This window comes from Vombatus ursinus, unplaced genomic scaffold, assembly GCF_900497805.2.
Source record: "Vombatus ursinus unplaced genomic scaffold, bare-nosed wombat genome assembly UNPS02009173.1, whole genome shotgun sequence".
Classification (NCBI taxonomy): domain Eukaryota; kingdom Metazoa; phylum Chordata; class Mammalia; order Diprotodontia; family Vombatidae; genus Vombatus; species Vombatus ursinus.
Genome location: NW_020948951.1, coordinates 6,175,050 through 6,201,209, shown reverse-complemented (window position 1 = coordinate 6,201,209; position 26,160 = coordinate 6,175,050). Strand labels below are relative to the sequence as shown.

Below are 26,160 nucleotides of genomic sequence, written 5' to 3'. Positions count from 1 at the left end.
GCAGATTTACTCATACCAAGTAACCTCGAGCGTGACTTCTGGTCCAAGACATTTTAAGTGTAGTGTTCGAGGATTTCTTTGCTTGTTTCTATTTCCGTAATTATAGCATGTTAAGCAGTAAGGGGCCTGTTTGCCCAGACCTTGTGCAGACACTGTGAAATTAACTTTCTTACCCTCCAACAGGAGTCAGACTGAACTGACATTTCCAAAGGGCTGCTGTTGAACTGGCTGTTCTTGGCACCCATTCTCAACCTTCAGGAAGGGTGCATGGAGATTAACATTCTAATTCACTGGTGCTTAATTGCTGTAAGCTGTTGGTGGGCACTGGGAATTGTGGGGGTGGAAAGGAGACTCACTAAAACCCCTAGGACCTTATCTCCAGAAACCAAGTAACTCAAGGCTTAAAAGTTTTCTTGATGACCAGTTTGGGGAAAGAATGTAAATGTATTAGTGCTGTTTAAAAAAAGAGTATCTGGGCTGGGAGTCCCAAGTAGCCAAATAGTGTTGTCCAATGAAGAAATGTTTGAAGGGAACTCAGAATGTGGACTTTTGGGGAATTTAGTATCTTTTGTCCCTAAACTTGTAACATCATCAAATCACATATTACCAAAGCTGAAGTCTGGGGAACTGTGCCTAGGTATCACTTCATTACCATTGGAAAAGCAACCATCGCTAGCTGGGAACACATTTAACAGTGCATTACAATGCCATACTCCCATCTAAAAGGGAAATGAAAGGTAGAATAGCTAGTTGAAGCTACCAGGGGAATTGAATGGAGCAGAATGTAATTACCTCATCTGGAGTTTGGCCAAGGCCCCAGGTTTACTGCTCCTAATCTTGGAAAATTTGCCCAATGATTTTAATGACCGTAAGTGGTAAGAACCTTGGGTTTCTTTTGCTTCTATGCAAGGCAATAACTTTGACAACATCAAGCCTTGGAAGCACAGCCAGGTGCTGGATGAGGGTAGAAACAGGAAGCAGAGCATCCCTTAATAGAAAGTCTTTTGATTCATGTAGTGGAAATTGCTTTAGGTCAGAGACGAAACTCCCAATTTCTTGCTCTTGTCCTAACCAAAAGGTATACGCAACTGTAGCTAGTGTTAAGAAAGATTTTAGGGGGTTAGGCTTCCACAACAGGATAAGAAATTCCAAGATCTTGTGGATAGTCCCTCAACCAATCAGAAAGTGCTCCAAACTTTTCTGTAAACAACTCGTTCCTTAGGAAAGAGCCCTAGAGGCTAAACCGATTACAACCAGCTGGGTTCAAGGATGGGGCAAAGGCTTTTCTTCACTGTGCTTGCTTAATAAACTGTGCCATGAACTGGCATACCCCAAGGGTGGAGATAGCTGCCATTTTTTTTTAACATGAGACCCATAAAGTGGGCAGAGTTAGTAGAACATGCTATGTATGGGCTGTCCAGGAAGGGTGTAACTCAGATGAACTAGACCAATCATAGCCCTGATGGTTGGAGTATGGATCTTACTAATGGTTTAAAAGTTGATTCTACCACTGAACCAGTGCCCACGTGCTACTAAAGTGCATTGTGCCAGCTTCTCTCTTGAGAAGTGTAATAAAGGCTTTCCTTCACTCACTCACTGTAGTAGATTTTTGTCTCAGACTTTGTCTCAGACAGCTAGTACTTCCTTTCTTTTCAGATTAAACATAGACATGTGCAATTTAGAACTTCCCAGATGTGGTATGGGCAGAGTACAGCACCATTGTCACCTTAAGACTTTGGGTAGAGAGCAAGCCTAGAATGAGGAAGAATTGGTTTCAAGTCCTATCTCTGACCAATTCCGACTTACACTATAAGCAAATCACTTAACCTCTCAGTGCTCTTTGCAGATCTCTCAGACTCAGGCAATTGTTGAGGGAATTTCTTCCCTAGGAGTTGAATATACTGATGAAATTACAGGTCAGGTATTGCAGAATATTGAATTAGCTTGGCTGCTGTGACATACTGTTGATGCATCTTGAGCTTACAGTGCACTAAAACCCTAGACCTCTGTGATGAACTGCTGCCTAGTTCTCTCTCCCCTATCTACACTTAGGTTCAAAAAATCATCACAAGTACGACTATGTCTCCATTAATTTCATTCTGTTAGTTTTGATGGAATATTTTAGCCTGTCAGGATCTTTTTGTCACTGTGTGTTAGCTATCCCTCCTAACTCAGGTCTTTTGCTAATTGCATAAGCATGCTTATCTGTATGTCTTTATGCAAATCATTAATAAAAATGTTAAATAGCACAGGGCTAAGTGTGGATCCCAGAGGCACTTCTCTAGAGACCTACTTCCTCAATGACATGAAATCATTGATGACTCTCAAAATCTGGCTATTGAACCAATTCCAAATCTACCTAATGGTATTATCCTTTAACCTATAAATATCCATCTTGTCAACATGAATATTAGGTGAAACTTTGTCAAATGCTTTCCTAAAATCTAGGTAGACTATGTTTACAGCTTCTCCTGGTCTCATTCAAGATTCAGTAAGCATATGTTAATCACTTACTTTTCAGGCACTGTGCTAAATATTGGCTATACAAAGAAAGGCAAAAGACAGTCCCCAATCTCTAGGAACTTGGTGTAATGGAGGCGATAACATGCAGACATATATACAAACAAAACATATACAGCATAATCTCAGAGGGAAGGCAGTATCATTAAGCAGGAAGCCAGGAGGTGGAGATGAGGAAGGAGATAGTTCTAGGCAGTCTGGAGATGGAGTGTCATGTTTAGGGAATAGCAAGAGAGGCTGGTGTCACTGGAATTCATAGTTTGTAAAGGGGAGTAAGGTATAGGAAGACTGGAGAGGTATCTTATAACGCCATTTTGAGAAAGAGAGAAATGGAGCTAGTCTGATGCCACCTATTCTTGTAAATGATACTGGCACTGTGTAAGATTATTGCTTCCACTTTCAGATATTCACTAATCGTCTCTTAGTTAAAATTCCCAAAGTCATGTGGCTAGTGCTGAAGTCACAGAATCTGAGAATTTCCTTTTACAAACGATCAAATTGAGACCCACAGAAGAGAAATAACTAGCCCAAGGTAGTCCAGTGGACTTTAAGTTCATGGAGGGCAAGGACTGTTTTCTGGTTTTGTTTTGTTTTTTGTCCATAGTGTAATATCTTGCATATGATATACACAGTAGTCACTTATTAAATATTTGTTACATTGAATTGAACCTTTTAAGAGCATTATGAAGGTCTAACTGCCACTCCTTTCCTTTTTTTCTCTGAAAAAAGTGCAGCTTCTGAGATAGTGGTCCTCATTCCAAAGGCAGGCTGCTTTTCCTCCAAAGTCTCAAGATGAAATGGAAGGGATGGGGGCTGCCATCTTTGGGATTGATTAAGCTGGACTTTATAGTTGTCTTAATTGTCAAGCCTTTTCTGTGTGGAAGGGGACTGTAGAAATTACATATGTCAACCTCTTTGTTTTACAGATGAGGAAACTTATGAGCGCGATGTAGTTAGTGATTTGCCTTTGTTCACACAGCTGGAAAGTGGTAGAGACAGAACTGGGACTTAAATGATATTCTCCTGGTTCTTGGTGCAGTCTCTTCTCTCCATACCTAGCCACCTAAGTGAGCCAGGCTATAAAAAAAAATGCCTTGTTTTGAGCACTGCAACATTTCAGGAAGCTGTCCTGTTAGAAATAACTTTTAGAGCTTTAGTGCAAGGTATTGTGGCTGTGTGTAGTGTAACCTAATTTAATAGGTACCTTATAAAAAGAGCTGTGATTTTAGAGCACCATTGAACAGGCCTTCAGATGCCTAGTAAACTGACTAGTATTTGAAGCGGTTGGTATGTTAATGTGGTGCTGAATCCCCTGTTGCATATCTGCTTAACTAATGGTTTTTAAACAGGTTCTTGCTCTCCACGATGGTCTGTGTTCTTTTTTTTCTGACACCCTCATTTAATTTCTAACTCACAAGGCATTTGCTTATTTATTTTCATTGTTCTTGATAATAATTCTAAGCCATTAGAGGGGAAAATTATATTCAAAAATGCTGTTTCACACTTTATTTGTTTGATGATTTAGAGCGATAGAAGATAGCACATTTGCTGGCTTTTATAGTCTGATAATTATTCACATCCATCAAACCATTCCAGGGGAATAAACAAACCACCATGAACATTACCCTATTAATAGCATCCTCTGTGGCAGCCATCCGGGCAGGATCTTTCTTACGTTCACTGAGTTAGATTCAGAGGGTACGTTTCTTTCTGATTATCTTAGTTTATCTCAGATTCTCAGACTGCTTAGCTAGTAAGGAATCTTTAATAGAAGTATAGATTTATTAGTTATTGCTAAATATGATGAGCCCAAGATCTGAAGATGAATCACAGATTTAGAGCTGGAAAGGACCTAAAAAGCCATTGAGCCCAACCACTCATTTTTGGGGAAACTGAGGCCCAGGGAGGTTAAGCTTTTATGTATCTAAGGTAGCATTTGAACTGAGGTCTTCTTGACTCCAAGTCTAGCACTCTGTCAACAAGCAGCCTCTTTAGTTAGTTTGGATGTATTTTGTAGGTAAGACCCTTCATTGCCTTACTTGACCCAATTTAGAGTCAAATAATGGGATTTTAGAGTTCAGAGGCAATTTAATTAAATCCCATCATTTTATAGATAAAGAAAAAGAGAGAATAGAAAATATAAGACAAACCCATGTTGGGGGTAGGGGTGGGATACTATGCTGAGTGAAAAGTGACTTGCCTAAGGTTTTTATAGGTTGGCATTAAGTTAATATGGCAATGGTAGAGCCATGAAAGTGATACAGGCAGTGTTTATAGATGACTCATTCTAGAAGTTAATAGGTAGTTTCATAATTTCACTTGGTTTTAAGAAATGTTTTCTTGATATAAAAAAAATTGCCACTTCCCACTGACTTTTACCCCTTTCACAAAAAATAATTTAGTCATCAAACATTTGTTAAGTAACTACTATGTGCCAGATACTGTGCTATGCCCTGGGGATATAAAATGAGACAAGATAATCCATGTCCTCAGGGAGCTCACAATCTAATGGGAGAGACAACTACGTACAAATAAGTTATCTGTAGGATAAGATGTAGAACGGGCTTGCACAACATACAGCCCATGGGTTGCTTGTGGCCCGCCAAAGGATTTCCAGTGGCCCTCAAAAAATGTAGGGTTGCCACTGCACTCCTGTTTGTAATGTGACCTGTGGCAACCAGCCATCATCAGTCTGTGTCTAATCTAACCTATCTGTGGCCTGAAGTTTACAAGTCTGTCTGTCTGTCTATCTATCTATCTATCTATCAGGTTGTAAGGTAACACGACCTATTCTTGAGGAAGCCACATGGCTTGTAATGATGAGTGCTTTTTCTCTTAAAAAATGTATTCCAGAATTTTGCCTGGAATAGAATTAAAGCTTATTGGCCCATGTCTGCAGATGCCACACTCCTCCTTCCCTCCTCATTACGTCCCTCTTCTCTCATCCCGGGCCCCCCTTCCCTTTTAAATTGAGAATTTACCCTTTTCCAGTCCTTCAGCAACTTACTTTTCTTTAAGATCTTAAAGATCACTAGGAGAGGCTTAGTAATCATGTTTTAAGTTACTCAGTATACTGGAATGTAGTTCATCTGGACTTGATGACTTGAACTCAGTTTATTAGGAAGCTAGATGTTATATGATTTTCTCCTTACTTGGATTTTAACTCCATTTTTGTTCTACCCTATCCAAAGATCATTTTTCTTGAAGAGGAAGCAGCTTTAACATTATTCATTATTATTAGTTTGTCTCCTTTCTCTTTCATCTCATCACCTCCATCATTTGTCCTTTTCTTTCTTTGATCTTCCTCTTGCCCCTGGCACAGTCATATCTAGATGCCAGGCTAATCATTGAATTAAGACCTGGGTTTAAATTGTACCTCTGACACACAACCTTTTGGTGCTCAGAACAAACATAGTTGGTTTCTGTATCAGTGAAGGGAGTTCCACAGTAGGAATTTCCTGCACCAGTAAAATCATAGTCTAGACTAGGGCTTCTTAAACTTTTTCCACTTGAGAGAGACCCCTTTTCTCCTTTCTGCAGTGTTCATTGGCATTGCATGGCCTGAGAGCATGTGCTTTGTATTGAGAACCAAGGCTGTAGTGAAGTGTGATGCAAGATGGGCAAGCGCTGCCAGAAACACCTTGGATTCATTACGTTTGATTTTTTTTTCTTATTTATTTATTTTTAGTTTTCAACATTCACTTCCACAAGATTTTGAGTTCCAAATTTTCTCTCCATCTCTCCACCCCCCCCAAGACAGCATACATTCTGAATACCCCTTCCCCCATTCTTCCCTCCCTTCTATCACACCCCTCTTATCTTATCCCCTTCCCCTTCTATTTTCCTGTAGGGCAGGATGGATTTCCTTTTTTTAAAAATTTTTTTTATTTTTATTTTTTTAGGATAGATTTCTATACCCCATTGCCTGTATATCCTATTACATGTAAAAACAATTTTTAACATTTGTTTTTAAAACTTTGGGTTCCAAATTTTCTCCCTTTCTCCCTCCCCACCCTGCCTCATTGAGAAGGCAAGCAACTGGATATAGGCTATACATGTGTAGTCATGCAAAACAAAAACAATCTGCCCTCCCCTCTGTCATCCCTCTGCTCTCTTATCTCCTTCCCCCCTACTTTCCTGTAGGGTAAGATAGATTTCCATATCCAATTGAGTGTGGATGTTATTCTCTCCTTAAGCCAAATCCCATGAGAATAAGATTCACTCATTCCCTCTCACCTTCCCCCACTTCCCATCCATTGTAAAAGCCTCTTTTCTAGTCTGTTTTATGTGAGATAATTTACCCCACTCCCTTTCTCCTTCTCCCAGTATAATCCTCTCTCACCCCTTAATTTTATTTTCCAGATATCCCCCATTCATCTTCAACTCACCCTGTGTCCTCTATCTATCAATCTATTTATACATATAATTTTTTCCCCCTCAAACTACCTTAGTACTGACAAAGGTTTCATGAGTTACAAATATCATCTTTCCATGCAGGAATGTAAACAATTCAACCTTCATAAGTCCCTTATGATTTTTCTTTGCTGTTTACCTCTTCATGCTTCTTGTGAGTCTAAGTCAAATTTTCTATTCAGCTCTGGTCTTTTCATTAAGAATGCTAGAAAGTCCTCTATTTCACTGAATATCCATTTTTTCCCCTGAAGGATTATACTCGGTTTTGCTGGGTAGGTGATTCTTGGTTGTAATCCAATCTCCTTTGCCCTCTGGAATATTACATTCCAAGCCCTGTGGTCCCTTAATGGAGAAGCTGCAAAATCTTGTGTTACCTTGATTGTATTTTCACAATACTTGAATTGTTTCTTTCTGGCTGCTTGCAATATTTTCTCCTTGACCTGGAAACTCTGGAATTTGGCTACAATATTTTCTTCTACAATTTTTTTTCTACAATAAGTTTTCCTTTGGGAATCTCTTTCAGGAGGTGATCAGTGGATTCTTTCAATTTCTATTTTACCCTGTGGTTCTAGAGTATCAGGGCAATTTTCCTTGATAATTTCTTGAAAGATGATATCTGGGCTCTTTTTTTGATCATAGCTTTCACATAGTCCAATAATTTTTAAATCATCTCTCCTGGATCTATTTTCCAATTTGTTTTTCCAATGAGATATTTCACATTGTCTTTTATTTTTTTCATTCTTTTGGTTTTGTTTTACAATGTCTTGATTTTTCATAAAGTCACTAACTTTCAATTGCTCCATTCTAATTTTTAAGGAATTATTTTCTTCAGTGAGCTTTTGGACTTCCTTGTCCATTTGGTCAGTTCTGCTTTTTAAGGCGTTCTTCTCCTCATTGGCTTTTTGGACCTCTTTTGCCATTTGAGTTAGGCTATTTTTTAAGGTGTTATTTTCTTCGGTATTTTTTTGAGTCTCCTTTAGCAAGCTGTTGACTTGTTTTTCTTGATTTTCTTGCATCACTCTCATTCCCCTTCCCAGTTTTTCCTCTACTTCTCTTACTTGCTTCTCAGAATCCTTTTTGAGCTCTTCCATGGCCTGGAACTGATTCATATTTTTCTTGGAGGCTTTGGATGTAGGAGCTTTGACTTTGTTGTCTTCTTCTGGTTGTATGTTTTGATCTTCTTTGTCACCAAAGAAAGATCCTATGGCCTGACTTTTTTTTTTTTTTGCCATGTTTGCTCGTGTTCCCTCATGTTCCCAGCCAGTTACTTGAGTTTTAAACTCTTTGTTAAAAGGTAGAGGTCTGCTTCCAGTGTGGAGAATGTAGTGTCCCAAGCTTTGGGGATTTTGTGCATCTGTTTTCAGAGATTCTTCTAGGGACTTATAAATTGTGGTATGATCAAGGGTGAGGTGTTTACTCCTTTCCTGGCCTGTGCTCTGATCTTTGAGTGACTACAAGTACTCTTTTCTGCCTTGGAATTATAAGGAGAATTCCCTCTTGACTGCCACTACAAGCTCCACCACGCCAGCACTCCTCCTTGCCCCAGGACAGCCACCCAGAACTGTGACCCAGATCCAAGCACATGCAAAGCAAGAGATTCCTGCCTCAGCACCAGCAGAGAGATCCCTGCAATCCTCGTCTGATCAGCTACTCAATTCCCCATCAGTCTGTGGGCCTGAAGCTCCAGAAGCAGCTGCCGCCCCGGGGTGCACAGGGACTGGGGCTGGGACCAATCTTCTCTTTCACCTTGGTCACAGACTTTTCCTACTGACTTTCTGGGTTGTCTTTGGCATTTGTGGGTTGAGAAGCCTGGAAACCACCACATGTGCCTGTGATTCAGTGCCTAGAGGCCTGCTCCAGGTTCGCTGAGTCCTGGTGTTTGCCTGCACACCCACGCTGAACTGCATTTCTCTCCCAGCCCAGTGCAATAGACCTTTTCAATCAACCATCCAGGTTGTCTTAGACTGGAAATTGTTTTACTCTGTAATTTTGTGGGTTCTGCTGCTCTAGAATTTGTTTAGAGTCATTTTTTACAGGTATTTGGAGGGGTTTGGGGTAGAGCTCAAGCATGTCACTGCTTTTACTGTGCCATCTTGGCTCCTCCCTACACGTTTGATTTTTAATTAATTTTTGGTCAGTGGGCATTCAGAAACTTTCTACTATTGCCAAATTTTTCAGTACTCCAAATGGGGTTGCAACCCACAGTTTAAGAAGCACTGGCCTAGACGTTTAAAAAACAACAACAAAAAACCCCAGACAGTAAGGATTAGTATGTTAAATATTTGATTCTAATACATTGTCCTTTTTCTTTAGCTTGAGTTTCCTTGCTTTCATTTGACACTGTTGGAGATTGAGCTAGGATAATGAGGTAACAGGAGGTTGGTTGTATAGGGATTTCCCCACAGCCGCATGGCCATCCCTCCCCCTAAACTCTTCTAAACAGAGCTAGAAAATGTGCCAGATTGAATCCTAATCTGGAAATCCAAGAAAAAGTCTATGGGAGTCATTTTCCAGCCCAGGTCAACATAGGGAAAGAGAGAGGTCTTCAGACACTGGGGATGGGGTCTGATCAGGAATATGCACACACCTGAGGTGGAAGGCTGATGCAGGGAGAGGCTGTGCACCAGGGCAAGAGGAGATCCTAGACCCATATAGGGGGACCGTGATGGGAGCAGAGCAAACTAGCAGTTTTGTCACCTGTTGCAGTTAGAGATCCAGGTGAACTGAGAAAGGGACTTGCACTTAGGGGTGGCAGTCCAGGGTAAAGAGCAGTTATGGGCTTAGGATAGTATACCAAGAAAGGAGCAAGATGGCATGAATCCCAAGAGCAGAGTAGGGTCTCACTTCCAGCTTTCTAGCCCAATCTGAAACCTACAGAGAAATAACCAGGTCAAGAATACCAGACCAAGGGGGAGCTTGCGGTGCTGTCCCTCTGAAGCAGTAGAGCTTCTCAGCTGGCTAATAATGACTGAGTCTAGGCAGCAGTCTGCTCAGACTCAAACTCAGGTTAGGAACTTGCAGAGCTCAGATCAGTGAGGTGGCAGTCAGACTTTGCCAGCCATTTTGGGAGCACTGAAAGCTTCCAAGTCCCTCCTCTGAGCTGTTCACAACATCTTGCAATAACGCAACACTTTGTACCTCCAGAAAGTAGCAGCAGGACCAGCCCAGACCTGCCTTGTAAAAGTGTGGCAGAGCCCTGCTCTAACATCAAGTCTGAAGTCAGGAAATAGGTTGGAATAAACAAAAAAAGAACCCTATCATTAAAAGCTGTTATGGTGACAAGGATACTCAATGAAAATGATTCCAAAACATCCACAAGCAAAGCCTCAGAGAAAAAGACATGTTGGCCAAAGATTCAACTAGAATTCCCAGAAGAGATGAAGCAAGAGTTTTTAAAAAATTAAATATTTTTACCAATGAGATAAGAAGGAAAAATTGAAATAAATATGAGAATTATGGAAGAAAGAATTGCAAAAGGAATTAACAGCTTGACTAGAGGTATAAAATCTTACCCAACTAGGGGGAAGGGGGCAGGGGGCAGGGGGCAGGAAACTGACCTAGAAAACAGATTGAGGGGAGAATATTTTGGAGTCATTGAATACCTGATAGACATGACTAAAAAAGAGCAGAGGTATCCTGTTTTCAAGAAATCTTAAAAGAAAACTGACTAGATCTCTTAAAACCAGAAAGTAAAATGAAAGTAGTCTACCCATCAGTCACCTTCTGAAATTAAAATGAAAACTCCTAGGAGTATCATAGCCAAATTATAGTTTCCATATCAAAGAGAATACATAGCAAGCATGTAGAAAGAATTCAAATACTAAAGAACCACGGTTAAGATCACACATGATTTAGCAGCCCATATTTTATTGAAGTAGAGAACTGGCATTGGCACCAAAAAAAATAGTGTTTTTATATACAGTTCTGCTAAGGCAGACCAAGAGTTCAACTATTCCTCATACATCATTAAACATGATTAATTATTCTAGACCTGTCAACTTTTTGGTTATGTGATCAATTTCAGTAGGATTTTAGTTGCATATTTGCATACAATTTTCTTTTGCCTGTTCCATTGAACTCAAATTCCAAAGAAGATATTTTAAGAATTGCTAATCTAATCCAGTCCTGTCATTTTATTAATGGAGTAATCTGAGGTCAAGAGAGGGGAAGTGATTGGTCTTAGGTTGCACAGCTGGTACTAATTGGCAATTCCCCTCCTCCCCCATTTTAAAGGTGAAAACCATTATTTAAAATGCTTTCAGATCTCTTGTTACTTAAGAACTTTATTAGAAGGCATGCTCCTTTCTTTTCCCTCACCTCCTCTTCTTTTTAAAGTTCTATCCTTCCTTCATTTACCATGTCACATCCTTTCTCCTTCCATAAAGGCTTTGCCAAACTATAGCCCTAATGCTCCTTCCCTCATCTGATTTCATATACCCCTGTGCTATCGTTTGGCAGCTATCATTTAGTTCGTTGGGACATCCTTAGCCTCTCAACCTCTTGTTTAAATATCTTTTTTAACTGTTTTTCTGCACATACCATGATTTCTTCAGGGGCTGGGACAGTGTCTGTTTTAAGTATCTTTGGCATTCCCTACAATGCCTTGCATGGAGTGCATGCTCAATAAACAAGTTTTGATTTGACTCTGAATTTTTCTGGCCAGAAATTGCTCATATTTGCAAATGAAGGCTAACCTTCTCAAAAAGGCTCGGTATGTTTTGTCTACCTTGACCTGCTTGGCATTTTTGTGGCATTAAATTCAGTGCTGGAGAGCACTTTTGGTCCTGAAGGCAACTAAGTTGCCATTTGCAGTAGTTGCCAGGAATAACTGACAGCCCCCCCCCCCCCATAGCTATATACATAGAAAGCAGAACTATTCATGTCCTTCCAGTTTGTACTTGTCGAAGATTACTTTGTGTAAAGCTTTTAGAAATATCAGGAACTGCATAGTAATGCATAGTAAAACAAATTTAAAAGAAATGTCTAGTCATACTCGTATTTGGTGTAATAACCAACTGATTTGCATAGTTGTGTTGGACAAGTTTCAAGTAGTTGGGCCAGGGAGTGATTGGGCAGTCTGTGGGAGTTGGAATTGACTTCGGAGCAGCTCTTAGGTTATATGAAGGTGTCTGTCATGTATTTTTATTAAATCTTCTCTTTTGCTATCTTAATTGCCCCCATTTTTAAAACATGTATACTATAAAGTAAGCATGATTTTGAGACTCCTCACACTTCTCAACATTTTCCTCCAGATGTACTCTAGTTCTTCCAAAAATGTGACATCCTAAATTAAACATAACATTTCAAATAAGGTCCCTTATGCTTCTTTTAATGCAGCCTAAGGTCATACTAGTTTTATCAGCTATCACATTATACTCTGATGAGCTTCAGTAAAAATCACCATGTCTTTTTCGTGTAAGTCACTGTTGAGCACAGGTCTTTCATTTGATACTCATGCAGTTGACTTTTTTGGTTCTCTAAGTTCAGGACTTTGCATTTATTCCTACTAAAGTCCATCTAGTATTTCTCCAGTTTTGCACTATTCCATTTCTGTTATCCCATGTATCAGCTATTCAGGCCACTCATAAATTGAAATATGGTTGTAACAGACATAAATGTTCATCGAAATACGGCTGCATTGGTGTTATCAATTAACTTAGAAATTGTTTGTTGTTCAGTCATTTCAGTCATGTCTGACTATTCATGATCACATTTGGGGTTTCCTTGGCAAAGATATTGGAGTGATTTGCTGTTTACTTCTCCCTATCATTTTACAGATGAGGAAGCTGAGACAAACAGGGTTAAGTGACTTGCCCAGGGTCACCCAGCTAGTAAATGCCTGAGGCCATATTTGAACTCAAGTTTTCTTGACTCCAGGCCCATCTCTCTATTTATTGTGCTATCTAGCTGCCCTTAGAAGTTGTAGAATCCTATAATGTCAAGGTTTAAAAAGCAGTTATTCTGGCACTGTGCATACAAAAATCTTTAAAAATGCTAATTTCTGTTCCTCTGAATTCCACTCACACTTACTATGTACCATATAGTATGCTAAATGACAAAGATACAAAGAAAGGAAGGAACAGTCTCTGTGCTCAAGGAGCACATGTTCTAATGGTGGAGGTAACATATAAATAACTAGGCATAGACAATTATATACGGAGTAGATGGGAAGCATGTGAGTAAAGGATGGACTAGAGTGGGGAGAGACTTGAGGTAGGGAGACCAAACAGAAGACTGCAGTCCAGGCTTGAGGTGTTGAGGGTGGCTGTGTGAGTGGAGAGAAGGAGACATGTATTGAAATATTTTGAAGGTATGAATGATAGCAGATTGGCTATATGGAGTGAGTGTGAATGAAAAGAGAGGTGACATTGACAGTAATAGGGAAATCTGGAGGAGGAGAGGGCTTGGAGTAAAAGATAATCAATTTTGATTTGGACATACTTTTGAGCGTTTTATCTGGGATGCCTAAGAGGCAATTTATGTGAGACTGGAACTGAGGAGAGAGGTTAGGGTGAATATTTAGATATGAGAATTGTCTGCATGGAGATCAGTTGAGCTGTTAGTGGGTGTGACTTGGATGAAGAACCAGCAAAAGAGACTGAGGAGTAATTAGACAAGTAAAAGGAGAACAAGAAGAGAACACTGGCCTGAAAAACAGAGAAGAGAGCATCCAGGAAAAGAGGATTAAATCAAATGCACCAGAGGTCTGGAAGAATGAGAGTTGAGAAAAGGCTGTTAGATTCAGCCTTTAAGAGACCATTGGTGACTTTGAGAGAGCAGTTTCAGTCTAATGGTGAGGTCAAAAACCAGATTGTATTGTGCTTAAAATTAAAATGGGAAGATAGAAAGTTGAGGCAGCAAGTGTAGATGGCTTTCTTGTGGTTAGCTAAGAAGGGGTGATAGCAGAGATGGTAGTAATAATTCTCTCTCTCTTTTTTTAAATAAATTTATTTGTTTTTAGTTTTCAACATTCACTTCCACAAGTGAACTTAACATTTTGAGTTCAAATTTCCTCCCTATCTCTTCCCTCCCTCCACCCCAAGATGGCATGCATTCTGAATGGCCCTTCCTTTAATCTGCCCTCCCTTCTATCACCCGCCCCTGCCCCCTTTTCTCTTCTCCCTTTTCCCTTCTATTTTCCTGTTGGGCAGGATTGATTTCTATACCCCATTGCCTGTATATCTTATTTCCCACTTGCATGTAAAAACAATTTTTAACATTTAACATTAATTTTAACATTCGTTTTTAGAACTTTGAGTTCCAAATTCTCTCCCTCCCTCCCCACTCATCCTCATTGTTGAGAAGGCAAGCAATTCGATATAGGTTACACATGTGCAGTCATGCAGAACACTTCCATAATAGTCATGTTGTGAAAGACTAACTATATTTCCCTCCATCCTATCCTGCCCCCCGTTTATTCTGTTCTCTCCTCTGACCCTGTCCCTCCTCAAAAATGTTTGCTTCTGATTGATGTTAGTGGTAATTGAGGATTTTTTTAAGATGGGGGAGACATGAATGTGTTTATATAAGGTGGTAGGGAATGAGCCAATAGCTAGGAAGAAATAGAAGGTTATTGAGAGTGGAGATGACAAGAGGGGACAGTTTGCTGGTGAAGACAGTGAGGGATGGGATCAAAGATTCTGATGGAGGGATTTATTGAGAGTGAGGAAGTTAGGGGTGATACTAAGGTTGAAAACCTGAATTATTGAGAGGATGGTTGGGGGAAAAAGAAAGAATTTTATTTTTTTAACATGTTGAGTATAAAATGCTTATGGGACATTCATTTCAAGATGCCTAGTAGTAGATGTTTCGTGTTTCAGGATTGTTGCTGAAGAGAAAAAATGGTGCTAGATATGTAGATCTGGGAGTCATCTGGCTAGTCATCATTACTGAACCTGTGAAAGCTGATATTAGGACCGAATGCGACATTATAAAGAGAAAAGAGGGTAGGGGACGGACAGAGCCTTGAAGTCTAAAAAGTCATCAAAAAACCTATAAATTAAAAAAGGAAGCCCTCATAAATTAACTGTGTAATTACCACCAATTAAGAAGTGCTTCTTTGTTCCCACTTGTACCTTTCCTTTGACAAAATATTTTTAGCCATACGCAGCCAGGCTATTCTGTAATGAAATCAAACAGCAAGCATTTATTAAACATTTAGTATGTGAGGTAGTGTAATAGTTAGTGCTGGCCTCATATGGATAAGAACCAATAAAGGTGACTAAGAAGCTGTTAGGTAGGAAAACCAAGAGAGAGCAGTATTGAAAAAATCCAGAGCAGAGCCAGTATCCAGGAGGAGAAACTGAGAAGGTGATTAAGATAATAGTAGGTAATAATACAATAGCCAAGAAGGAAAGATATCAAGCTATATGTAAAAGGGTTGGCCTTGACAAGAAAGGGCCACTTTAAAAAATATATATATATATTATTTTTCAGTTAAAAATCCATTTTCTCTCTCTCACCCTACTTCTCATTGGGAGAGAGAGAAAAAAATATACATATACAAATATGTATAATCAAACAAAACAGTTCCTGCACTGCTATATCCAAATAATATATCTCATTCTGTTCCCTGAATTCATCTCCTCTCTTTCAAGAGGTGGATAACATGCTTCATTATTAGTCTTGGAATTCTATTGCTTGATCAGTTCAATGATCAGAGTTTTTAGGGTTTTCAAATTTGTTTTTGTGGTTTTATTATCATATCAGTTGTTCTCCATGTTCTGTTAATTTCACTCCCCCTCAGTTCATACATAAAGTCTAGTGACATGTTTCACTGAAGCTGTTCCTTTCATTATTCCATTACATTCATACAACGCATTTTGTTCATCCATTCCTCATTTGATAGTCACCTGCTTAGTTTTTAATTTTGTTACTACAAGAAGAACTGCTATAAATATTATATATTATATAAATATTATAAATGTTTTCATTGGCTGACCCTGAGGACTAGAACTCTCTCCCTCCTCATCTCTACCTCCTGAAGCTGTCCTGGCTTCCTTCAAGTTCCACTTTCTGCAACAAGCCTTTCTAAGTCCTCCTTAATCTTAATGCCTTCCATCTGAGGTGATCTCCAACATAACCTGTATGTCTTGTTTGTACGTAAGTTATTTGCATGATAGTCCCCCTACACAGACACACACACAGACACAGACACACACACACTCACACCCGAACTGGAACTAGGTTGTGTATGTGTGGTTGTGTGTTTTCATTTCTTTTTATACCCAGCATTTAGTACAGTGTCTTGCACATAGTAAGCACTGAATAAGTGCTTGTAGACTTTTTTGTATAACTGTAGGCAGTTCAAATTATGTTCCTTTGAAAAATTCTTGTTTATATCCTTTCACAGTTTATCCATTGGGGAATGGCTCTTATTCTTATAAATTTGAATAAGAGACAAGCCTAAATGTTTTTGAGGTTTTGAGCTTGAGTGACTTTGAGAATGGCATTACCACTGACAGAAGGATGTTAGGGATGTTGATGAGTTTATATCTGACATGATGGGACATCCAAGTTGTGAGTTTTTGTAGGTAGTTGGAAAAAAAATATTGAATGGTGCTGTTGATTTTGTTTTATAACAGTTTAAGGACATATGTTGCCAATTAACTGGTTACATGTTTTGCTTGGTTTAAACATTTTTTTTTAAGTTAACAACAAATATTTTGAACTTTGGATATTTTTCTCCTTTCTGTTTTCCTCCTGGAGGCCAACCAGTGGAATAGGACCTTGGTCTGAATCTTGGCTCTGCCACTTTTACTACCTGTGTGATTAATCTGGACTTCAATTTCTTTGTGTTGGATTAGATGACTGTTTAACATCCTTACCAACTTTATAATTCTCCTTGGTTTTAGTGTTTCAAAAAGCAAGAGAACTCTAACAAATGTCTGTTTGATGTTTGTAATTTTTCTAGTATGATTTTGGATGGAGGTGAAGGTACCAAGTGCAATTCTGTCACTGCTGCAGGAAACTTTGTTGTTATTGTGTGGTCCTCTGCAGGTAGTTAGCTCTTCATTTGTTCATTCCAAAGACATTTAATCCAGTGTCTACTGTTTACCAAACCTTGTGCATATATAGGCATAGATAGAAAGTTTAAGTAAGTGACCTCATGGAGCTCACAATCTAAGAGGATAAGACATAGACATAGCCAATTATGATATGAAAATAATAGGTGATACTTTGAATATAACAGAAAAGTGCAGAAGAGTGAAGTATGAGGTCTTACAGGGAAAGGTTGTTCACAAGGAGCTAATGTTTGAAATTAAACTTTAAAGTTTGAGCAGAATCATAGGATTTAGACCTTGAAAAGAGACCTTAGAGAAAATGTAGTCCGATAATTTTATTTTGTAGAAATTGAAACTCATGAAAGTTAAATAATTTGTTTACAATCATTCAGTTAGGTAAAGCTAGAATTCAAACCAGACTCTAAACTCCAAACCCATGGAGTTTTCTCATGAGGCCACATTCTCTCCTGAATTTGTCAAGCTATAGAATAGACAGTAAGAGGCTCATTTCTTCTTTTGTGAGAGTTTTCCTGTGCTGTGGTTGGAGAGTATTGCCTTTGCCTTGTCTTCATCCCATTCCTCTTCTGTATCATATTGGTAGCATGGCGGGTAGAAACAAAAATGTTGTGTGTTACATTGTCTGTTTCCTGTCTCTGATCGGCACCAGGTCTTTGTTCTTCATGTTCCTGGCTTACTGCTTACTGCTATTGCCCTGGCACGGCCTTTCTCAAAACTTTGGGTTTGTATGCTTCTGGAAGGTTACATTGTGTCTGCCTTATATTTGTTGCTTCCCTGTTAGAATGGAAGTGCTTTGAGGACAAAGACTGTTTTGCCTTTGTCTCTTCAGTGTCTTTTCTCTCTTGGGTGTCTGGTGCATCTGACCACATCTTTCACTTAGGACTTCATTAGTATAGGAAGCTCCTAGTGAGGAACTACCCTTGGCAGTACAGATTGGCACTTGTTCTTCACCTTGCTCCTAGAGTTACCTGTGACGCTGGAATGTTAAAATGTGCCTTAACTAGGGCCACATAGGCTTTTAGTCAGAGTTGAGACTTAAACTCAGGCTTTCTCATCTTTTAGCCATACTGGCTCCCATAGTAAAAGCTTAACAAATGCTTGTTAGTGTCTTTGATTACACAATGGCGTGGCATTTTTGGAAGGTTTGGAGAGGGGTAAGTGATGAGAAAAAGTTAAAAGGGCTTTTAGCTAACTGTGTATGGTTAATGTTATTTTGCAAAAGAAAGTTGCAAGGGTGAACAAAAAACCCTCCTTGTTAAATAGTAATTTTGTAGTTATTTGAGGACGAGGTAGTTTTTATTCATGGACTTTTTATGGCCTTATAGACCAGTAGATTTCAGTTCTGCTGTCCAGCTTTCCTGGCCAAACAAACTCCACTTTAATCTCTCCAGGGGTTCTTCTTCTGAACACTCAGCTTGGCTTCTTGCAGTCTGTAGTTTCAGATAACACAAGAACCATGTTCCAATGTATTAAACTTTTAACATCCTCCAAATTCAATTAATCTTATCTTTACAACTCCCAATTACAGGCAGTAATTAAGTGAAAGCATCATTGTAGACTAGCGATATTACATTAATCATCAACAGCCTTGTAGCCATAAATTAGTTCTTTCCCAATCCTTCAGCATTTTCCCAGAAGAAACAGAATGTTTCATTTCCCTATTTTAAGGGACATTAATCCCAAAAAGGAGCTTTGGATCAAGATTAATTTTTATCATCTTTATGTAAGTGATAAATAGCTACTTTCAAAGGATAACTGCTGAATTTTTCCAAGACAAGTGGAATTGGATTGTTTGATAATTAAACATTTGAAGGTCCTGCCTTTACTTTGGTCACAGGGCACCTCGGAGTCCATAAATATATTAATTTCTATTCTCTGAGATCAAATACTACATGATATTTTTTTCTATTTTGTTTTTAAAACTCCCAACTTAAATTGGCTTAAATGGTTCTAAAGTCTGGAAGTACCTTCTGTGTAATGGTCCTTTTCTTTCTTTTTCCTTGCATCACTAAGTGAGGTTTCAAGAGGAAAAATTGTTTAATTTCTGACAAATGAAATTTGAGATTCTCCCCTGTTATTATTAAATTACTTACTGTGAAATAGGAAAAATGGCCTCATTTTTTTAGGATGTATGGTACAAGATTGTACCCTGGACTAAGGAACACATGAAAACTGGGAAACATAATATGTTTAATTGCTCTTGCTTGGGTGCAGGGAAACTTAATTTGTCCCTATCCTCTTTTCTTGGAAGGAGTAGAATTCGAAAGGCTTGAGATTAATGGCAAATAATTCTAGTTTCGTGTTAGTAAAGGGTACTTGCTATCTTTGCATTTGAAGATTGAATTTGTATATCAGCTAAGGTTTCTTCCTTGTAATGGATGTCTGTGGATGGGAAGGTAGAATTAGAACTTCCTAGTATTCTCTGCTTTGCAATTTTAGTGTTGTACCTCTAATGTATCATTTCTTAATGGGAACAGAAAAAAAGTCCAAATTCATCCCTGAAATTTAAACCCATCTGGGACATTTGCATGTGACATTAGCAGGGCATTTCTTTACTACCTTCCAGCCTCCACTTTCCATAATGTTCTGAATGTGACTCTGTATCTTCAAATTAAATTTCTTTCTCATTACAGAAGTGTTTTGTTCCTTTAGTTAATGTGTAATAAACTAAGCTCTGGTTGAAAGCTCTGCAGATTTGCAAAGGCTTGAGGAAGCTAGTTGACTTGAGCTTACTTTATGCTTCAGTATGTCATTCTCTGAATGGAGGACAGTATTAGGAATATTCCTTTTTATTGGAGCTCTGGTTCCAACTTTGAAAGTACAGCCTTTTAGTGACTTTGCTTTGCTTTCTATTAATGGCGTAGATTGCTACTCTAATAATGTTAGTCACTGTTTTCTGGTTTTTCTCTCCCCTTTTCTTTTAGGTATGCCATACCTCCAGAACATGGCAAACGTCTAGAACGTCTGGCAAAAGGTAAGCTTCCTATGTCCATAGTTTTGGTTACCCTATGCTGACATTTCTAGAAATTGCAAGATGTTTTAGGTGTCACCTCTCTTTGAGACATAGGAATGAAGTTTAAAAGGGATACCTTGTGAATGGCTTGACTAGAGCCTTTTGAAAGTATATTAGGCAGCAGTGTAATAGTAAGCATAAATAGGACTTTTAATGTTTTCCTCCTACATGCTTTTAAGAATTTTGGGGTTGGAATGCATTTCTAGCTCTGAGTCATAGGTTCCTTTTTTTCATAAATATATAGCTTATTTTCTAGTTGTTGTTACTATTTATTTATCAGCTAGGTGGCATACTGGCTAAAATGCTGAACCTGAATTCAAATTTGGCTTCAGTCACCTACCTACTAGCTATGTGACTCTGTCAAATCACTTATTCTATCTCATCTGTAAAATGAGGAGGATAATAGCATCTACCTCTGAGGGTTGTTCTGAAGATCAAATGAAATTATATTTGTAAAGCAATTTGCAAATCTTAAAGTGCTATATAAAATGCTAGCTACTACTAGTACCATCAATTCAGAACTCATTTATCAGTTGTTTCAGATGTGTGTATCTTATCTTTCCAACTAGTTTGTAAGTCCTTGTATAAGGTAGTTGTTATCTTTGTCTATTTTATTATTTATCTCTTGGCTATGTGAACTCTTCACACAATATTAGATCTATAGTGGTTGACTTTTTGGCACAGATTAGTGGGAGAAAAGGGAATCTTATTCTATCCCTCATAGGGTAGCTGAGTTGTTAACTAATTTATAGGCTGAGTTATTTAACTAAACTGCATAGGGGAGGGGGCAGCGATGTGGCACCATGGATAGAGCACCGATCCTGGAGTCAGGAGGACCTGGGTTCAAATCCAGCCTCAGACACTTGACACTTACTGTGACCCTGGGCAAGTCACTTAACCCCCATTGCCTAGCCAAAAAAAACCAAACAAGCAAAAACAAAACCTACTTCAAACTTAAGCTAATAGTCCACAGACTGAGAGCTTATGTAAGCCAGAAGTAGTAAAGGGTACATTCCTTGTTTATGGACAAAAATCTCTAACTCCTTCTTGCCCCCATATCTTTTTACATAGCATACTTATCCTTCTGCCTTTAGGGTGGAAGTACCTAACTTCTAACATAGACCCCTTTTGGCAATCTGATGAAGCCTGTTGTTCTTTGTTTTTTCTTTTCTTTTTTTTTAAAAGGCAATTTGGGGTTTAAAAATTTAATTAAAAATTTAATTTTTAATTTAATTAAAAAATTTAATTAAAAATTTAAAAAATCCTTACTTCAGGGCCAGTGCTCTTTCCACTGCGCCACCTAGCTGCCCCTGTTTGTCCTTTGTTTCAAGGAGAACCAATGATATCCCGGGTGACATCTTGACTTGTGTGATTTGGATTTAAGTGAGGCAGAGTTGCACAGAGTCATCAACCTCACTCTTCCTAAGTCATTGATGTCCAGTGGCAAGACAAAAGTCAAGATGACTGGCAATGGCCCAGGATGTAGTGGGTGACTTTGGCATCTTTGATGTCTGACCAAGCTCTAAATGCTCCACGGTGCCCTGCTTCAGCTGCCATCAGGACCATTGGAACAAATTGTTCTCATTCACCCATTTCACTAGGGAAAATTTTTACATGTTTGGGGTAGACATTCCCTAAGTCACCAATGAGTTTGAGATCTGTTGATTACTCTTAGCCTTGTTTAGCTCATCTGTGAGATGGTTTTACTGTGCATTGCTACAGCTTCTTGGAGCCACAGGTGAGAGTTGGGTGGCAGGTGGACAGTAAAGGTAAACGAGCAGCCCTGAAAAAGTCTTGGCAATCCCTGACACCAGAGGTGCTAGTCCTCCCTGAACACCTCATAAACCTTCTATAGGATCCTTCTCAGAAGAATGTTTGGTTCCCACAGTCATAATTGAAGGAAATGCTAACTATCAGAGGTTAGTGAAAATAAAAATGGAATTTTTTCCTTATCCAAATTCCCAGACCTTTTGAAATATGTGCATGGATTTCTTGAGGGTCTATGGACTCTAGGTTAAGAATTCCTGCTTTAGAGCATAGATCTTATGAAAACTCCCAGCCCACAGTATTCTTCATTCTGATCTAGCTTCTGGTTCTACTATTTGCTTTAAAGGTCACACATTAATGAGCGTACTCTCTCTGCCTTTATCCATGCCATTGATAAAAGTATTAAAGTTCACAGGGCCAAATACAGATCCCCTGGGCTTTCTCAAACAATGAAGATCCCCTGGAACATTGACACTGAACCAGTAAAACTACTTTGAGTCCCTCTATCCAGACAGTTCTGAATCCATCTGATTATATTGTCATCTAATTCACATCTCTTTATCTCTTGACTGGAGTGGAAAGAGAATTGAGGCAGGAAAAGCTACCTGCAAGTTCATGCCTGCTTCCAAACACGAGATGATGAGGGACTGTTGTATGTGAGTAGAGAGAAAGGAACATTTATGAGAGATGTACAACGAATGGTAGAATTGACAGGACTTGGTAACTTATTGGTTAAAGGGGTAAGAGCATGAGGATAACACCTAGTTTGTCAACCCTGGGTGACTGGGAAGATGACGATTCCCCTCAACAGAAAAATTAGAAAGAAGTGAAGTTTTTTGGGGAAATATAATATGAATACAGGCTATCCAGTTTGAGATATCCAAAAAGGTGGTTGGAGATGGGAGACCAGAGGTTATCAGAAAGGTTAGGGCTAGAAAAATAGACCTAAGAATCATCAGCATGGAGATAATGGGAGCTGGTGAAATTACCCAGCAAAATAGTGGAAAAGGAGAAGAAGACTCAAGAAAGGGAAAGATACTCATGGTTAGCAGGAGCAACCTGAATGATAATACAGTAAAGGAGATTGAGGAGCAATAGTCAGACAGGTAGGAGGATGACCAGGAAAATATTAGCATGAAAGCCTGGAGAGAAGTGAAATGTCAAAGGCGAGAGAAGGCCATTAGATTTGGCAGCAGGGAAGTCTGTTTCATTTGAGTGAGGAGATTGGAAGCTAGACTAAAGAATTAAGAAGACAGTGAGAGGAAAGCAGAGGCCCTTTTTGTGGATGCCCTTCTCATGGAGTTTAGCCATGGAAGGGAGCAGAGATATAGGATGATAGTTAGTGGAGGTGGACAGATCAAGAGAGATTTTTGATGGTAGGGCAGATCTGGGCATCTTTGTAGGCAGTAGAGAAACAGTCAGTAGACACGGAGAGATCAAAAATTATTGAAAGAATAAGGAATGATAGAAGGGACAGTCTTCTGGAGAAGACAGAATGGAATGGGATCACTTATGAATGCAGAAGGATTTACTTTGTCAGGGAGAAGGGCCATCTTCATGTGAGACAGGTGAAGGAGATAGTGGTAGACAGCATCTGAGTTATTTAAATAATGAATAAAAATACTGTTTTCAAACCCTTCATAACTATTCATCAGGTTCTGCCATTTCAGCAGTGCTGAATTCACTTAAATATAGTATTGCTTCTTTCAGAAATCCTCCTTTAATTCCTCAAGGTTAGAAAAGCTCTTCCTTTTAGATCTTGATAACATTTGGTTTTAGCATCTATCTAATGCACTGCGTGTTTGTATTACATATTTCTGTGATGATGGTATTTTTCTCCTTTCTATACTATAAGCTCCATGAAGGCAGTGACTGTGTTTTCTTTAAACTTTATCTCCTCCAGGGTCCTGCACTTTGTCGCCCCATAATATAGTAGCCTACCCAAAACATAACTGTGTTCAGTGAGCTTGTGTTGCTGCTTGTTCTCATTGGATCTTATAGAATCTCTGGACAACAAGGATTACAGAAGAATAGATTTATAGCTGGAAAGGAGCTGAGAGGCTATCTAGACCAACTTCTTCATTTTATAAATAAGAAAACTAAGACCCAGAGAAGTAATAATTGCCAAGCTTGTATTTTTCCTTAGGTTCTCTGTCTACAAATTCAGCTTTCTTTCTTTTTTTTTTTTTTTTTAATTAAGATATGTATCTGAAGAAGCAGTGACTGAAACAGCCTTTTCTGGGTTGAATTTTTTCACCTTCCTCCCATTAAGCTATGGGGCCTCATTTATTGAATATCCAAGCCTCTTGCCTTTTGTCTATCTGCTGATTGACCTTAGAACATCTTCCAAAGCCAGTAAGAAGTAGTGAGGAGCAAGGCGGTGGTACTTTGAAAGGATTTAAGTGGCAACTTGTTCGTGCCTAAGGAAAATGTTAAAACCTAATGGCTTAGATGCCATTTAGAGGTGACAGCCACATTTTCCCTCAGCATTCAGGATGTGGTACTTGCATTGCTCCTGGTACTGGAAGAATTTCCTCTTTTTCCTGGCCAGGCTTGTGGCCATTGTGCCACATACGCTCAGCAATGTGGAACTTGAACTGAAGGTACTGAAGTAGTTTGGAGTAAAAGGCCCTGACACACCTGTGCCCTGAGAGGGCCTCAGTTCTCTGTGTGTAGTGCTTCATTTCTGCAGTGTGGTTTGCAAAGAGTCTTCCTGATAACAGTTCTGCGAGCTGGTATATTTATGATGAGTGATAGATGGCCACATACTACGGTAACATTTGACTCCATCTCCATTCAGATTCTTGTGTAATGTCTTATGGAGCTGACTCTGGCCTTTGCCTTCGATCCGGCAAATCTTCTCAGATCTTCTTTTGAGTATAAAGTTGGCAGTGCGTTCTATGCTGCCTGATCATCCTAAAGTAAATACTTCTTAAGAACTTACTCTCTATCAGAGCTGGAGATATTAAGAAAAATAAAAGACAGCTCCTGCCCTCAAGAAGCTCACGATCTCAAGGAGGAGACAGCATGTGAATAACTATGTACAAACAATCTGTATATAGGATAAGTGAAGACGGTCAACAGAGGGAAGGCACCAGAATGCAGGCTTCCTGTAGTAGGGAGGATTTTAGATGGGACTTGAAGGTAGAAGAAAGCCAGGATATGGAGAATTACCAAGTTGTGCCCCATGTTGATGCATTTTTTAGCCATAGTAAGTTTTTTTTGGCAGAGTATATCCTTGTAGGGGAGAAGCCATATAGACAGAATCATAGGTCCCTTAGAGTATTTCTTTATTCTTGGAAGTTTTTAAACACAGATGAAATTTCTGTGACTTTTGAACATTCCTCATCAAAACTCTGAACTTACTACCTAAGGAGGCCATATGTTGTAAGGTCTATTAGAATTTTTGGTGACACATATCTATATCCATTGCAGTTGTGTTACTAGATAGTCATTTATTCTGGCCATTGACTTTTTCCTTCTTTTATTTCACTTGAAATATAGATTAGATTTAAATTTTTTTTTTCTCTTGTGCCAACCAGCTCTTAGTGAAGCCTTCTCCATTTCCCTTTTTTGGATTAAATGAATAAATTGAAGAGAAAAGGACACAAAATTTAGACATATGAAAGATTTTTGAAGTGACACTGAGAAACCAGCTGTATTAATTCTCTCTGGGATCTATTCAGAGACTTGAGGAGAGGGATTTGTTTTTTGTTTCCCTGCTCAAAAGACAATTTTTTTATCAAGATGTTGAACTCGTAACAATTTGCCATTTTCATTTTTTTTAAGTGCATTTAGCACTGGAATGGATCTTACGAGTTACTGAAACCGCCTTACCTTCTTCATTTTACAGCTGAGGAAATTCAGACCCAGAGAAGTTAAATAACTTTTCCAAATTGACACTGCTAGTGAGTAGCCGAATTAGGACTTTTCTTAGTCTAGTGCTTTCTCTCCTATAGACTACACTTGCCTTCACATCCTGGGTTGAGATAGTCATCATTCCAGTTGTGTGAGAAAAGGAGGTTATCTAATCTTTTGTCTCTTATACTGATGCTCAGTTCTCTGCAGACTTTCAATCTGAGTTCACTTTTAGTTTTCTAATGTTTCCACAAAACTGGGATTTTTTTTTTGCACTTAATAGTATTTTATTTTTTCCCCAATTACATGTAAAGATAGTTTTAAACATTCATTTTTGTAAGATTTTTGAGTTCCAAAAATTTTTCTCCCTTCCTTCCCTTTCCCCCTTCCCCAGGACAGCAAGCAATCTGATACGGGTTATACAAGTACAATCATGTTAAACATATTTCTGCATTAATCATGTTGTGAAAGAAGAATCAGAACAAAAGGGAAAAACCTTGAGAAAGAAAAAAATTTTTAAGAAGTGAAAATAGATCTACTTTTAGACTCTTTCCCAGGATGTAGATA

The 26,160-nt window shown here is 38.8% G+C and overlaps 1 protein-coding gene across 2 annotated transcripts in view; it reads left to right on the top strand.

Annotated features, from left to right (window-relative positions):
• The window catches only part of KDM4B (lysine demethylase 4B), a 259,342-nt gene that overhangs the window by 112,964 nt on the left and 120,218 nt on the right, over positions 1-26,160 (top strand). For both annotated transcript variants that reach the window (XM_027851028.1, XM_027851029.1), the window contains exon 6: positions 19,880-19,929. In XM_027851028.1, coding sequence (XP_027706829.1) covers positions 19,880-19,929 — 50 coding nt within the window. The remainder of the gene's footprint in view (positions 1-19,879; positions 19,930-26,160) is intronic.